The 15,427-nt window shown below is 39.5% G+C and overlaps 1 protein-coding gene across 2 annotated transcripts in view; it reads left to right on the top strand.

The window, feature by feature from the left end:
- The window catches only part of NFE2L3 (NFE2 like bZIP transcription factor 3), a 48,230-nt gene that overhangs the window by 29,097 nt on the left and 3,706 nt on the right, over nt 1-15,427 (top strand). For both annotated transcript variants that reach the window (XM_004459953.5, XM_023589252.3), the window contains one exon: nt 10,122-10,205. In XM_004459953.5, the coding sequence (XP_004460010.1) occupies nt 10,122-10,205 (84 nt within the window). The remainder of the gene's footprint in view (nt 1-10,121; nt 10,206-15,427) is intronic.

The raw sequence follows: 15,427 nt of genomic DNA, 5'->3' as shown, positions 1-15,427 counted from the left end.
GTGTCTAAACAAACTCATCATTGGCGAGAAGAGGTATTGAAAGAGGAGCTCCAGGACAGGCTAAAGGTAGAGCCTTCCTGCACTCTGGGCTTCCCTGGATTCCACTCAGCCCTTCGTGGACCTGCCCACAACCTCACCAGTCAGGTGCTCCAGAGCAACGGCCCTTGAACGCCTGGGCACTTCCACACGAACGGTGCACCCTTGCAGTTGGACCCTGACAGTATTCTCAGCCATGACCTGCGTCAGCTGTGTCCCCTCCGCAGGAGGAGGGGGTTGGGGCCCTGTGCCTTGAACCTCCTTGGAAGATGGAGGGTGCCACGCCTTGGCTCTTCTGAGATAGCCCATCATCACCATAGCCTTAACCACATAACAATACATTAAACAAGAGGAATTTGTGGAGTGAAATCAGAAAACAGCTTTGTCTCTTTGTTTTCCCTCTCCAGCCTGTTCTGGAGGAACTAATTCTTTCCTACACCTTGGGTGAAATTTAGGGGAGGCCCTGAGACTTCTAGATTCTCTCAGATAAAAATCCCTCTGGTCCTCCCAGTACAGTAATTGATAAGTATAATCCAGAATAATCCGCAGAAATTGTCAACTGGAAGTTCAGCTTTTCTCTCATCTTGTTCTGCAGCTTGAAATGGAAAACGGTGTGTATGGCTGGCTCCTCTTCCTTTCTCATTTCTTCCTCCTGGTTAGGCTGCCTCCTCTGAAGTTGGCGGGGGCGGGGTGAGGGTCGTAAGGGTTCAGGAAAGGAATTACTGACTGGCACCAGTCTGACATCGGTTTCCCTTGACCATGACTGATCCTTTGTCTGATGGGAACTTTCATTTCAAAGGTTATTTGTAAACTATTGTTCCACAGCTGGGAGAGGGTAAAGGCATCTCCCTTGAATTTTCAGTGGTGGACACCTCACCTCTTTAACCACATGCTGGCTCTGGAGTTTAATCACTTCCCTAACTGCAGCCCTTGCTTGGCCTTTTGCCATTTATATTTCTCAGGCAAGCATAGGACGGGAATGCGCTGTGTTCCCCAAGCTGCAGGGAGCACACACCAAGCTTTCTAAGTCATCTTCTTGAAGCCCTTCTTGCCACTCTTGAAGTGAGAGGGAGGGGTGGCGATCTCACCCCTAAAGAATCCTCCCTTTTGTACTCTCTGACCACTCCAGCTTTAACCCTCTCATAACCCTTAATTGTGTGGGGGACCTGAATGCAGCCTAGCATGTGTATGTGTCACTTTGTGAAGTATTTGGCGCCTATTACCTTGGCCTTATTAGAAGCCATCTGGGAATTGTTCCATTTTAGCATCCTGATGTACTTGTTTAAAACCAAACACTCCCCTCAGCTACCCAAAAACTTCCAATTGACTTTCCTTGCTATCAGCTGGAGCTGCAGCATTACCTCTGGCTGTCTGCTCCCTTGGTCCCCATCATCTCCCCAAGCCCTGCCTTCCTGCCATCGGGCTCATTCAGCCCGTCTTTAGCTGCCACCATTCCCTTGGTCATGAGTTTCCTCACTGGCTTGGCCTCTCTGCCTTCAGTCTTCCCTGTTCCCACATACCCTATACATCTACCAGATTTATCTTTCTAAAATACAGGGTGTGTTCCTCCCCCACCCTGGCCCATATCCCTTCTTTGCCTCATGGCTCACCAGTATCTGTGGGATAAAATCCAGACTCCTTGGCATAATGATCAAACTTCCTACCACCCAACACCCCCTGCCTCCCCAGCCTTTCCCTCCAGCTGTTTCTCTACACAAGCCTCTGGCTCTAGCTGCGTGATCTTTTCTCTGGCCCCTCCACACCAGCAGTCCCGCCTCCACACCTTTACCCGAGCTGTCATTCTTCTCTCTGCTCCTTTCTATCCTAAACCCGTTTTCTCTTTTAAGAGGCCCACGGCACTGCCTCAGTCCACAAGGCTCTCTCCCCACTCTGAGCTTGAAATGAGGTGTTTCCTGAGGAACATTCATGCCACATGTGGGTGTATAGCTCTGCTGTACAGCTAAGGCTTACTGTGGCAGAGCACGGTATCTGCTTTGGCTAACTAATACAACTGGTCTTTGCCCTTGCACTTGGGAGATTGTTGCTCCATTGGGGAGTGCGACAGAGTTTCCCAGAATGGGAACTCAGCACTCCCTCGGTTGTCATGTGAAACCCTATTATTGTATTTTTTATTTTTATTTTTTTATGATTTATTTTATTTACCCTCCGTCCCCACCTTTCCGCCTGTGCTCACTGTCTGCTCTGTGTTCATCTGCTTTGCGTTCTTCTCTTTGTGCTTGTCTTCTCATCTTCTCCTTTGGAGGCACCAGGATCCGATCCTGGGACCTCTGACAGAGAGAGGCACTCAATCGCTTGAGCCGCCTCAGCTCCCTGGTTTGTTGTGTCTCTTGTTGTCTTTCCTTTGTGTCTCTCTTTGTTGCATCATCTTGTTAACTTGTGGCACGGGCCAGCTCTCCACAGTGCGGGCCTAGTGCGCCTTCAGTAGAAGGCCCTGAAAACTGAACCTGGGACTCTCCATATGGTAGATGGGAGCCCAATTGCTTGAGCCACATCTGCTTCCCGGTTATAGCTTTTATATTTAGGTCCATGATCATTTTGAGTGAATTTGTATATAAGGTGTGAGATAGGGGTCCTCTTTCTTCTTTTGGATATGAATATCCAATTCTCCTAGCACCATTTGTTCTGACCCAGCTAGATGGGTTTGAGAGCCTTGTCAAAAATTCACTTGGCCATAGATGTGAGGGTCTATTTCTGAGTTCTTCATTCAGCTCCATTGATGAATATATCTATCTTTATGCTAGTACCATGCTGTTTTTTTTACCACTGTAGCTAAGTAATATGCTTTAAAGTGAGGAAGCGAGAGTCCTCTAATTTCATCTTTTTTTAAAAGACATTTTTTTTACTATTCAGGGCCCTTTACCATTCCAAATAAATTTGATAATTGGCTTTTCCTTTTCTGCAAAAAAGGCTTTTGGGATTGCGTTGAATTCATAAATCGGTTTGGGTAGAATTGACATCTTAATGGTATTTAGTCTTCCAATCCATAAATATAGAATGTCTTCCATTTATTTAGATTTTCTTTGATTTCTTTTAGTAATGTTTTTTAGTTTTATGAATACAGGTATTTTATATCTTTGATTAAGTTTATTCCTAAATATTTTATTCTTTCTGTTGCTATTATAAATAGAATTTTTTTTCTGACTTCTTCAGATCACTCATCAGTAGTATATAAAAAAGCTACTGATTTTTGCATATTAATCTTGTATTCCACCACTATTAGTTCTAGTAGCTTTGTTGTGGATTTTTCAGGATTTCCTAGATTAAAGATCATATCATGAAATAACAAAAGTTTTACTTCTTTCTTTCCTATTTGGGTGCCTTTTATTTCTTTAGCTTTATTGCTCTAGCTAGAATTTCTAGCACAGTATTGAATAACAGTGCTGAAGTGGTCATCCTTGTCTTGTTCACAATCTTGGCAGGAAAGTGTTTTGTCTTTTACCGTTGAATATAATGCTAGCTGTGGGTTTTTCATATGTGCACTTTTCCATGTTGTGGAAGCTTCCTTCTTTTTCTATCTTTGGAGTGTTTTTACTAAGAAAGGATACTGTATTTTGTCAAATGCCTTTTCTGTGTCAATTGAGAGGATCATGTGAGTTTTCTTCTTCAATTTATTAATGTGGTTTATTACACTAATTGATTTTTTTATGTTGAACCACCCTTGCATACCTAGGATAAAACCCACTTGATTTAAAACAAAATAAAACAAAAAACCAGTTGATTGTAGTGAATAGTTTTTTTAGTGTGTTTTTGGATTGGTTTGTAAGTATTTTGTTGAGGATTTTTGCATCTGTATTCATTAGAGAAATTGGTCTGTGATTTTTTTTTTTTGTAGTATCTTTATCTGGTTTTGGCATTAGGGTGATGTGATGTTGGCTTCATAGAATGAGTTTGGTAGCATTCCTTCCTGTTCAGTGTTTTTTTTTTTTGAAGAGCTTGAGCAAGATTGATATTAGATGATCTTTGAATGATTGGTAGAATTCACCTGTGAAGCCATATGGTTCCTGGGCTTTTCATTTTTGGGACATTTTGATGACTGTTTTAATCTTTTTACTTGTGATTAGTTTGTTGAGGCCTTTTATTTTGTCTAGGGTTCATGTTAGTTGTTCTGGGTTTCTGGGAATTTTTCCATTTCATTTACTTTGTCTAATTTGTTGGCATACAGTTAGTTGTTCATAGTACCCTCTTAATGACCTCTCTTATTTATTTGGGGTCTGTAGTAATGTCCCGCCTCTCATTTCTGATTTTATTTGCAACTTCTTTTTTCCTTTTTCAGTATAGCAAAGGGCTTGTCAATTTTGTTGATATTCTCAACCAACTTTTAGTATTGTTGATTTTTCTCTATTGTTTTTTTAAATCTCAATTTTATTTCTGCTCTGCTCTTTACTATTTCTTTCCTTTGGCTTGATTTGGCATAAGTTTGCTGCTCTTTTTATAGTTCCTCCAGGAGTGCAGTTAGATCTTCAGTTTTATTTCTTTCTATGTCAGTATTGAGGACTATAAATTTCCCTCTCAGCAGTGCCATTGCTGAATCCCACAGGTTTTTCTGTGTTCTTGTTTTCATGTATCCATGAGAAGGATAAGAATGCATATCCTGCTGTTTTGGGGTCTAATTCTCGAAAATGTCTGTTAGGTGTTGTTCATTTGTCATATTATTCAAGCTCTCTTTTTTCTTATTTATTCCATGTTCAGATGTTCTTTCCAGTGCTGAGAGTGGTGTATTGAAGGCTCCAGCCAGTACTGGTTAGCCGTCTTTTTCTCCCTTTAGTTTTGCCTGTGTGTGTATCATATATCTTGGAGCACTCAGGTTAGGTGCATAAATATTATAGTTATTTCTTCCTGGGGAATTGCCCCTTCTATAACAGCTTTGCATTAAAATCCGTTTTGTCTGATATTAGTATCACTCCAGATTTTAAAAAATTACTATGTGTGTGGAATATCTTTTTCCTAAACTTTCACTTTCAACCTGGTTTTGTCCTTCTGTCTGAGGTGAGTTTCTTGTAGACACCTGTATTCGTCAGCCAAAGGCATGCTGATACAAAGTCTCAGAAATCTGTTGGCTTTTATAAAGGGTATTTATTTGGGGTAGAGTTTACAGTCCTAAAGAGTCTAACACAAGGTACCATAAGAGGTACTTTCTCACCTAAGTCATTTGCCACATGCTAAAGCAAGATGGCAGGTGGTGTCTGAGATGGTTCAGCCTTCCTCCTTCCTCTTAAGGCTCCATAGTCCCCGCTTCTTCCAATCTCAATTGTAGGCTGGCGTAAGTCTCATCTCTCTCCCTGGGACTCGTTTCTTTCCAGGCTTAGCTGCTTTGTTTTCTTCAGCTGCAGACTATCAGGCTCATCTCTCTTCTTGGGGCCTCTGCCATGTCTGATGAACTTTTTCTATTCTTCTCCAGTGTATCTACTTCCGTGTGAGAATCTATTTTATCAGCCCACCAAGGGGTGGGGACTCATCCCTACATGCCCTAATCAAAGTCCTAATCTTAACATAATTTAATCAAAGACAGCTAATCTGAATCTAATACAATCAAAGGGCAGCACGCCCAGAGGAACAGATAAGTTTACAAACAAAATCAAATGTCTTTTTTTGAATTCATAAATTATATCAAACTGCTCTAACAGCATATAGATGACTCATTTTTTTTAATCCATTCTGTCCAACTATGTCTTTTGATTGGGCAATTCAATCCATTAATGTTCAGTTTTATTACTGTAAAGGCATTACTCACTTTACCCATTTTATCCTTTAATTTTCCTTTGTGATATAATATTGTCTGTCTTTTTACCCTTTAAATTTTACTAATAATTTTATTTCTACTCTTCTCCAAGTCTCTTGCCCTTGTTTTTTTTTTTTTTTTTTTTTTTTTCAGACTGTAGCATTCCCTTTAGTCGCTCTTGTAAATCTGGTCTTTTGGTAACACACTATCTCAGGTTTTGTTTGTCCATGAAGACTTTAAACTTACCCTCATTTTTTGAGGAACAAGTTTGCTAGATAAAGAATTCCTGGCTGGCAGTTTTTCTTTTAAGTACCTTAAATACATCATACCACAATCTTCTCACCTCCATGATTTCTGATGAGAGATCAGCATTTAGTCTTATTGAGGTTTCCTTGTCTGTGATGCATTGGTTTTCTCTTGCTGCTCTTAGAATCCTCTCTTTATCTCTGATATTGGTCATTCTGAATGGTGGGTGATCTGTTTGGAATTATTTTGTTTGGGGTGCATTTTTCTTGAATATTGATATTTATGTATTTTATAAAGTTTGGCAAGTTTTCAGTCATTATTTCTTCAAATATTCTTTCTGACCCTTTTTCATTCTCTTCCTCTTCTGGGACACTTTTAACATATGTTCGCGCATTTCATGTTGTCATTTAGTTCCCTGAGTCCTTGTTCTACTTTTTCCATCCTTCTGTCTTTTCAAGTTCTGATGTTCTGTCCTTGATTTCACTGTTCTGTCGTCCATCAATTCAAATCTGCTCTAACATGCTTCTGATGTATTTTTTAACTCTCCACCCCCACCCCTCCAAGATGTCTCCCTCATCTGTCTGCTTGTTGTCTGCTGCTCATCTTCTTGAGGACACATTGGGAACTAAACCTGGGACCTCTGATGTCGGAGGGAGGTGCCTAATCACTTGAGCCACCTCTGTTCCCTGCTTTGCTGTGTCTCTCATGCTTTTTCCCCTGTACCTCTTATTGGGCCATCTTGTTGTGAAAGCTTACCGCGCCTCCCTGTCACATCAGCTTGTGGTCTTGTTCATCTTCCTTAGGAGGGAACCTCTGCTCCCTGGCTTTGTTGTGTCCCTCATGTTTTTTCTTCTTATGTCTCTTTTTGCGCCATCTTGTGTCAGCTTGCCACACCTACCTGTCACGCCAGCTTGTCCTCTTTAGGAGGTACTGAGAACTGAACCATGGACCTCCCATGTGGTAGGTGGGGGCTCAATCACTTGAGCCACATCCACTTCCCTGATGTATTTTTAATCTTATCCATTTTTCTTTCATTCCCAAAAGCTCTGTTTACTTTTCTTTGCAAGCTTTCAAATTGTTCTTATGTTCACCCAGTGTCTTAATGTCCTTTATCTCTGTAGTCAATTTTCCTTTAACTCCTTGAATAAATTTGGAGATTTATGTCCTTAACATTGGTTAGCTGTCTTAAATCTTGTGTCTTGTCAGAATTATTGGTTTGTTTCTTTATTTGGGCCTTCTTTTCCTATTTCTTAGTATAGCTTGTAACTTTGTGCTAATGTCCAAGCATGTGTTTATATTGGTGAATTTACTGTGATGCTCAATTTCTCTCTCTTGCCTAGTGGTTTTCTTTTCATGACTCCACTTTGATATTTTGCTCAACCTATTCTAAGTCTTTAAAATTGCCCAGCTTAAGTTATCAAAATAGGGCCAGGGATTTACTAATGGGATGCAGATCTGTTCCCTGGAGATTGAGAAAAGAGACACCTAAAAGCAGTTGTTCTCCTTGAAGTTTCCCAGCCAGCCAGCAGATGACACTTGTCAGTGACTCTTTCCACAGAGGTGACTCTTCCATCCTCCACTTGCCTATGATTCAATGCAGGCTCTGCTGACTAAATTCACTAAAGAGAAACCACTCGCCAGCCTCTGCAGGGAGGTGTTAACATGTCTGCTCGCCCCTCAGTTAGCTGAAGTGAGCCACTGTTTTTATCCAGGCTGTTTGACTTGAGGGTGAGGGATGGGTGCGGTTCACAGCCACAAGGATTAACTCACAAATTTCATTTTGGCTTCTTCATCTCTCTGTTAACTTGCTCTTCTGGGGTATGCACATCACTATCCTGTTCTGCAGAGCCCTAAAGCAGGTACCTCGGATAGCTTTTTTATCCATCCTCCTCTGTTTTTTTGAGAGCTGAGTCCTGCCTATCTATTCCAGTGTCACCTTCTCAGAAATCCAATGTCTGGTTTTTGATTGGCTCCTTTTTAAAGACATTCAGATGTCTCCCAGATATGATTACTTTTTTTTTTAAGGAGGTACTGTAGATTGAACCCCTCCCTCTTACATGGGAGGCAGGTGCCCAGCAACTGAGCCACATTCGCTTCCACCATTTCTTTCTTTCTTTTTTTTTTTTAAGATTTTATTTCTATCTTTTTCCTTCTCCACCCTCCCCGCCCCCCCCTTGTCTGCTCTCTGTGTCCATTCACTGTGTGTTCTGTGTCTGCTTGCATTCTTGTCATATGGCCCTGGGAAACTGTGTGTCACTTTTTTTGTTGCATCATCTTGCTGTGTCAGCTTTCCGTTTGTGTGGTGCCACTCCTGGACTGGCTGTCCTCTTTTCGTGCAGGGCAGCTTTCCTTGCAGGGTGCACTCCTTGCGTGTGGGGCACCCTTATGCAGGGGACACCCCTGCGTGGCATGGCACTCCTTGTGCGCAGGAACACTGCACATGGGCCGGCTCGCCACATACGTCAGGAGGCCCTGGGTACTGAACCCTGGGCCCTCCATATGGTAGGCAAACATTCTATCAGTTGTGCCACAACCGCTTCCCAACCACCATTTCTTTTTGAGCTCTATGAGACTCTCACTATACCTTTTTGAAAATCCCGTGTTGGTCTCCCTGATCTTACTTCCACTTCTCTGTTGCTTCTCCATTGTCTGCTTCCTGGGTACACCTTCATTTTTCTTCATCTGTGATTCTTTATCACAAACTGAGCTTAACACCCACCAGATATAGGGTCCAAATCTACACTACCATCACCAATGAGTCCTAAGGCAAGAAATATAAACATAAAAATTGATCCTTGCAAGGAAAACACAAAACTGTTATAGTCCATAACCCTTGGTATGTGAGATTCCTACAGAAACTCTCCCAGAAAAGATGCCCTTACCTATAAAAACTGTAAAAGACATGAAGAAATAAACACCCAGAAGAGTCAGCAGATGCAAAAAATTGTCAAGATTCACTCTTTAATTCTCTGAAAAAGGCTTTAAAAATCTAGCTTCTTAAATTGCCCCAGGTGATGAAGGAATAGACTCTATAAGGCAAGAACAGAATATGAGAAAAGAAAAAGTGGATTTAGAAGAGTCAAAATGAAATTTTAGATATGAAAAATGTCATTGTAATGATAAATTCACTGGATGGGTTGCATAGCAGATTTGACATTATTGAAGAAAGGGTGAATTGGAAATCACCTTGAATGTATCACAGAGGAATAAAAATATGCAAAATATGAAGGAAAAATTAATATATATCAATGATAGGAGAACATCTGAATTATTTCTAATGGAATCAGTATTCAAAGAAACTGTGGGAAAAGATTTCCAGATTTAAAAATGAGTCCTCAGATTAAAGATAAACACAGAGTTCCAAGAGAGTAAAGAAAAGCAAATTAAGTGGCAGACATATCAAAGTAAAATAGCAGATCAAAGACTAAGGGAAAGAAAACTAGATTGATAGCAAACTTATCAATAGTAATAAATGTCAGAAGACACAGTACTGATTGAAAGCATTAGACTTTTTGTTATCAGCTAAACTATCAGTTTAGCTTGAAGGCAATATAAAAATAATTCCGGTTACAAAAACTAAGTATTTACTACTCATACACCTTTCCTAAGAAGAACTATCAAAAGTGTTTTTTTCCGACAAGGAAGAAATTAAACCCTGAAGGCAGAAGTTGATGTAAGAAGCAGTGATGAATAAAGAAGTTGGTGAAGCATTTTGGTTAACTAAGTTTTAACTGTAAAAATTACATAATTGTTAAACTAATTTGGAGCGGCAGCTAAGGAGGATCAAAATAAGGTGGAACTGAAAATGCTCATCAGAAATTAAATGGAGAATGGTTAGGGCAGGAGTGGGGAAGAAGGATTTTGGAGGAAGGAGATAGAGGTATCCTTTTAACTTCATGTATGTTAGAATATTAGAGAGTACAAAAGAAGAGAAATAAAATGTAAAACTTCCAGTCAACTGAGGGATAAAACAGGGATAAAAATCCAGCATGGAGGTAAGACCTGGTTGTCCTTTAAAGAGTAAGTATAAAGCCCCAGGTAACCACTTCAATCTTTTAATTTATCCAGAGAATGATGTACCTTTTCTGTTTTTCTACAGTGGCATCTAAATGGGACAGATACAATTTCCTCTCTAGAAGACTTACTTCAGCTGCTTTCATCACAGCCTGAAAATTCACTGGAGGTAATTGGAACCTTGGTGGTTATCCTTGTGGAAATATATCTGTACTGACCTCTCAATGAATAAGTATAACCCTTTTAGTTTGATAGCATAGCAGTTTAATAACTTATGTAATATTAAGTGCATTATTTAAGCACACAGACTTAGGTTTACTTTTTATAGAAACACTACAACTTCTGACAATTAGCCCAGTTATGTCTTTCCTTGCAAATAACAATCACAAAGATCTAGTCAAATCTAGACCATTCATATTGAAGCACAATGACAATAAACACTTGACAAGAATGTCATTAGTAGAATAACACTGTGGGGAAAACAACGCAGGATTTTTTTCATTACCAACTTACAGGTAGGTTTGTAATTTAATAGAAAACCTTCAAAAAAGGCTTCATATATAACTGAATAAAATTACATTTTATCCAGAAACAGCTCATAATCTTGACATTGTGATGATCTGTTACAGGGGTTCTTAACCTTTTTTGTTTCACAGACCCCTTGCCAGTCAGGCAAAAACCATGGACCCCTTACTAAGCCCACATTATTCTGTGTATTATTTAATAAATATATCACACCCACACCAACATATCCCCACAAGAATAGTGTTTTTTTGAATTTCAGTTCAAGCGCACAGTCCCCTCGTGAAGAACCCGTGTTAGAAGGTAAAAACCCCACTAATACATGGAGCAGAGGTCTGCAAACGAAGGCCTACTGTTTATTTTTGTAAATAAAGTTTTAGTGCAGCACAGCGAGACTTATTCTGTTATATATTATGACTGCTTTTCTATTACAGTGGCAGAGTTGACAGAGACTCTGGCATCCAAAGCCTAAAATTTTTGGTATCTGGCCTTTTACAGAAAAAGTATGCCAACTTTTAAGGGGTTAAACTAAAGAGTTAAACTGAAAATCTCTGCTTTGTAAATTTTTTTTTTTTAAATAGCAAATAGCCTCTTATTTTCAATTTCTACAATAAAGCCTGCTGATATTATGATTGGGATTCCATTCAATTTTTGCCTGAATTTAGAGAATTGACATCTTAATAATAGAGTCATTTAATCCATGATCATGGTATGTGTCTCCATTATTTAGGGCTTCTTTAACTTTTCTCAGGAATGTTAGTTTTCAGCACAGAGGTCTTAAAAGGATTTAAAAAAATTTATTCCTAAACATGTTATGCTTTTTAAAGCTATAGTAAATGGAATAGTTTTGATTTGTAATATAATTATTTTTGTACATTAACCTTGTCTCCTGTAACCTCACTAACTCATTCTAGGAATTGTTTTGTAGCTTCACAGGATTTCTACATAAACAATCAGGTCACCTGCAAATAGAGAACATTTTACTTCTTTCCATCCTTTATTCCTTTTATTTCATTTTCTTGCCTTAGCCTTCCTGTACAGTCTAGGACCTCAGGTAGAGTATTGAATGGTGAAAATAGGCTTTCTCCACATTCTTGTCCTTCCTGTCCATGGCAAATTGCCTAGTTATCTGTGGCTGGTCTTTTGTGGGAGTTTCCTGTTCCACCTCTCCCAGTAGCCTACCTCTTGTTGGTCTATTTAGGTGCAGAACTCTGAGCTCCAGGCCCAGGGTAGTTGCCTGTCCCTCCCTCAGAAGCAGAGTGATTTGGCTTCCATGCTTCCCCCAGCAGCAGCAGATCTTTGCCTGACTTCTGGGGATGAGAAATTTGCTGCCCATTCCCCTGTGGCTTAGGGCTTTTTTGCTTCTTGGGAGAGAAATGTATAGGGAAATACCTGGGGCTCCATGCCTGTCCCCAGTAGAAGCTAATCACCTCCTTCCTGTACCTATACAACCTAAAATTTCTTCTTTTACCTACGTTCATGTATGTAATTCAATGCTATTAATTACATTCAACATGTTGTGCTACCATCACCACTACAATTATTACAACTTTACAGTCAACCCAAATAGAAACGCTGTACAATTAAAGCATTAACTCCCCATCTCCTACTCCTACCCTGGCCCCTGGTAACCTATATTCTAAATTTTTACTCTAAGAGTTTGTTTATTCTAATTATTTCATATCATTGAGATCATACAATATTTGTCCTTGGTGTCTAGCTTATTTCATTTAACATAGTGTCTTCAAGGTTCAACCATGTTGTTGTATTATCAAAACTTCATTCTTTTTACAACTGAATAAAATCACACTGTATGTATATACAACATTTTATTTAGCCATTCATCAGTTGATGGACACTGAGGTTGCTTCCAACTTCTGGCAATTGTAAATAATGCTGCCATGAACATTGGTGTGCAAATATCTGTTTGAAACCCTGCTGTCAAATCTTTGGAGTATATAGCTAGAGGAGGGATTGCCAGGTCACATGGTAATTTTATACCTAACTTTCCAGGGAACTGCCAAACTATTCCACAGCAGCCGTACCATTTTAACATTTCCAACAACAATGAATGAATTTACTTATTTCTCCATGTTTCTCCAACACTTATAAATTTCTGTTTCTGTTTTTTTAATAGGAGCCATTCTAATGGATGTAAGTGGGATCTCATTGTGGTTTGTTTTTGTTTTTTCATTGTGGTTTTGATTTGTATTTCCCTGATATCTAATGATGTTGAGCATCTTTTCATGTGCTTTTTGGTCATTTGTGTGTCCTCTTTGGAGAAATGTCTCTTTAAGTCTTTTACCCATTTTTAAAATGGGTTTATCTTTTTATTATTCAGTTGTAGGATTTCTATATATTCTGGATTTTAAACCCTTTATCAGAGATGTTGTTTCCAAATATTTTCTCCCATGGATTATGTCATCTTTTTTACTTTTGTAATAAAGTCCTCTGATGCACAAAAGTTTTTAATTTTGAAGAGGTACCATTTATCTATTTTTTCTTTTGTTGCTTGTGCTTTGGGTGTAAAGTCTAAGAAATCATTGCTTAATGCAAGCTCCTGGAGATACCTTCCCTACATTCTATTCCTGGAGTTTTTTTTTAGTTCTGGTTCTTATATTTATGTCTTTGACCCATTTTGAGTTAATTTTTGTATATATTGTGAGGTAAGGGTCCTCTTTCCTTCTTTTGCATATGAATATCCAGTTCTTCCAGCACTATTTGCAGAGAGTACTCTTTCCCAATGAATAGATTTGGCAGGCTTGTAAAAAAATCAATTGGCCATAGATATGAGGGTCTATTTCTGAACTCTCAGTTCTCTTCCATTGGTTTAAATATCTATACTTATGCCAATACCATGCTTTTTAACCACTGTAGCTTTGTAATACATTTTAAAATCAGGACATATGCGTCCTCCAGATTTCTTCTTTCTCAAGATGACTATTTGGGGCTCCTTATATGTCACAAATTGCTTTTCTTTTGTTGCTTTCAGAATTCTCTCTTTAATATTTGACATTTGACATTCGATTAGTGTAAGTCTCTGAGTGGGTCTATTAGGATGTATCTTGTTTGGAGTATTTTGAGTTTCTTGAACATGGATGTCTTTCTTAAGAGTTGGGAAACGTGTGGTCATTATTTCCTCAGATATTCTGCCAGCTTTTCCTTCTTTCTTTCTGGGATTCTCATAACGTATATGCTGGCTTCATGTTGTCTCCTTAGGCTTTGCTCACTTTTCTTCATTCTTTTCTGTATCAGCTCTTCTGTCTATAATATTTTGATTGTCCTGTCTTCTGGTTTTCATTTTCCTGCCTGTTGTTACATACTTCTAAGTGTATTTTTAATCTCTGTTACTGTGCTTTTCACATCTCTGCCTTGAGATGGCTTCCTCATCTGTTTTGCTCAGTCTTTGCTCATTGTCTGCTTTTTTTGTTGTTGCTTGTTGTCTGCTCGCCTCTTCTTTAGGAGCCATCAGGAACCAAACCCAGGACCTCCCGTTCAGGAGGTGGGCGCCCAACTGTTTGAGCCAACTCCGCTCCCTGCTAGTTGTTTCATTTTTTGCTTGTTGTCTGCTCATTGCTTTTGCTAAATGTCTGTTCGTTGTCTGTCTTGTTTAGGAGGCACCAGGAACCTCCCATGTGGAAGGCAGGAGCCCAACTACCTGAGCCACATCTGCTCCCTTTTGTGCCTTTATTGCCCATAATTTCTTTTCAAACTTTTTAGTTCTTTTTGCTCACACAGTGTCCTCTTGATATCGTTTAGCTCTATATCCACCATTAATTTTTATCCTTATTTTCCTTCATCTCCTTGAATTAAGGTTTTTTTATTAAACATTTTTATTGGTTTCTCCAAAGTTGGTGTCTGCTCTGAAGTTTTAACTTGTTCCCTTATTTGACTGATATCTTTGTTTCTTAATATGGTAATTTTTTGCTGATGTCAGGGCATCTGATTATTTTGATGTGTTAACACATCAGATCAGTTTCTCCCTCTTGCCTAGGGTTTTATTGTATATTGGCTTTGTATTGACTCCTCTTTGATGCTTGGTCCAACTTATGTTTAACTTCATATTTTCTCAGTTCTTCTGCACCTGCTTCTTGCCCTGGACATGTGTTACAACTTTTAAGAGTGCCCTTTTATGTACAGTTGTTTCACCCCCTGGAGAATGTTTCCTTTTCTATGTTCCTTCCCTGGGATCCCTGATCTTTTCTCCTTGTCTTAGTGTAGAATTTTCTTCCCTGCACCTAAGATTTAACATCTCTTCCTCACTCAGGTTGCCTTTTCGTTACACTTTTCAGTTCTTGGACCAATTTTCTTTTGTTTCCTGGGGGCTCTTTTGTATGCAGGTGCTTATCAGCTGCCTGTGTTGTGCCTTGGGTCTCTGTGGACTTGGGTCCTTGTGCCTGGATAAGCGTTGGGTTGGTTCTTACTCATTGCTGTGACTGGCTTTATGGTCTGAAATCATAGAGGAGGTCCCTAGGCTATGCTGCCTCCGTCATACTTAAACTGTGTACAGTGAGCGAGATGGATCTGGGTTGCAGATTCCGGTTATAAATCCCCTACCTTGTGTGTTTCTTTCTTTTTCTTGGATTCAGTATTTGGAGTCCTTCTCTAGTCTCTTTATTGTCCAAAGTTCCAAGCAAGTGAGATTTAGTCTTTTATTGTTTCGAGCTCTTCTTACCCAGTTTAAAAAAATACATTATCCTCCCCACCCCTTGTGGCTTTTTGCATGCTGTCTTCTGTGTCCATTTTAAACAATTTTTTAAATTTCCCCTCCCCCCCGCGGCTTGCTTGCTGTCTGCTCTGCGTCCATTAGCTGTGCGCTCTTCAATGTTGTTGCTTGTCTCCTTTTTTTTGTTGTTGCATCACCTCGCC

This window comes from Dasypus novemcinctus, chromosome 5 (assembly GCF_030445035.2).
Source record: "Dasypus novemcinctus isolate mDasNov1 chromosome 5, mDasNov1.1.hap2, whole genome shotgun sequence".
In the NCBI taxonomy this organism is placed as follows: domain Eukaryota; kingdom Metazoa; phylum Chordata; class Mammalia; order Cingulata; family Dasypodidae; genus Dasypus; species Dasypus novemcinctus.
Note: the sequence above shows the minus strand (reverse complement) of the source record. Positions and strands in the feature narration are given on the sequence as shown.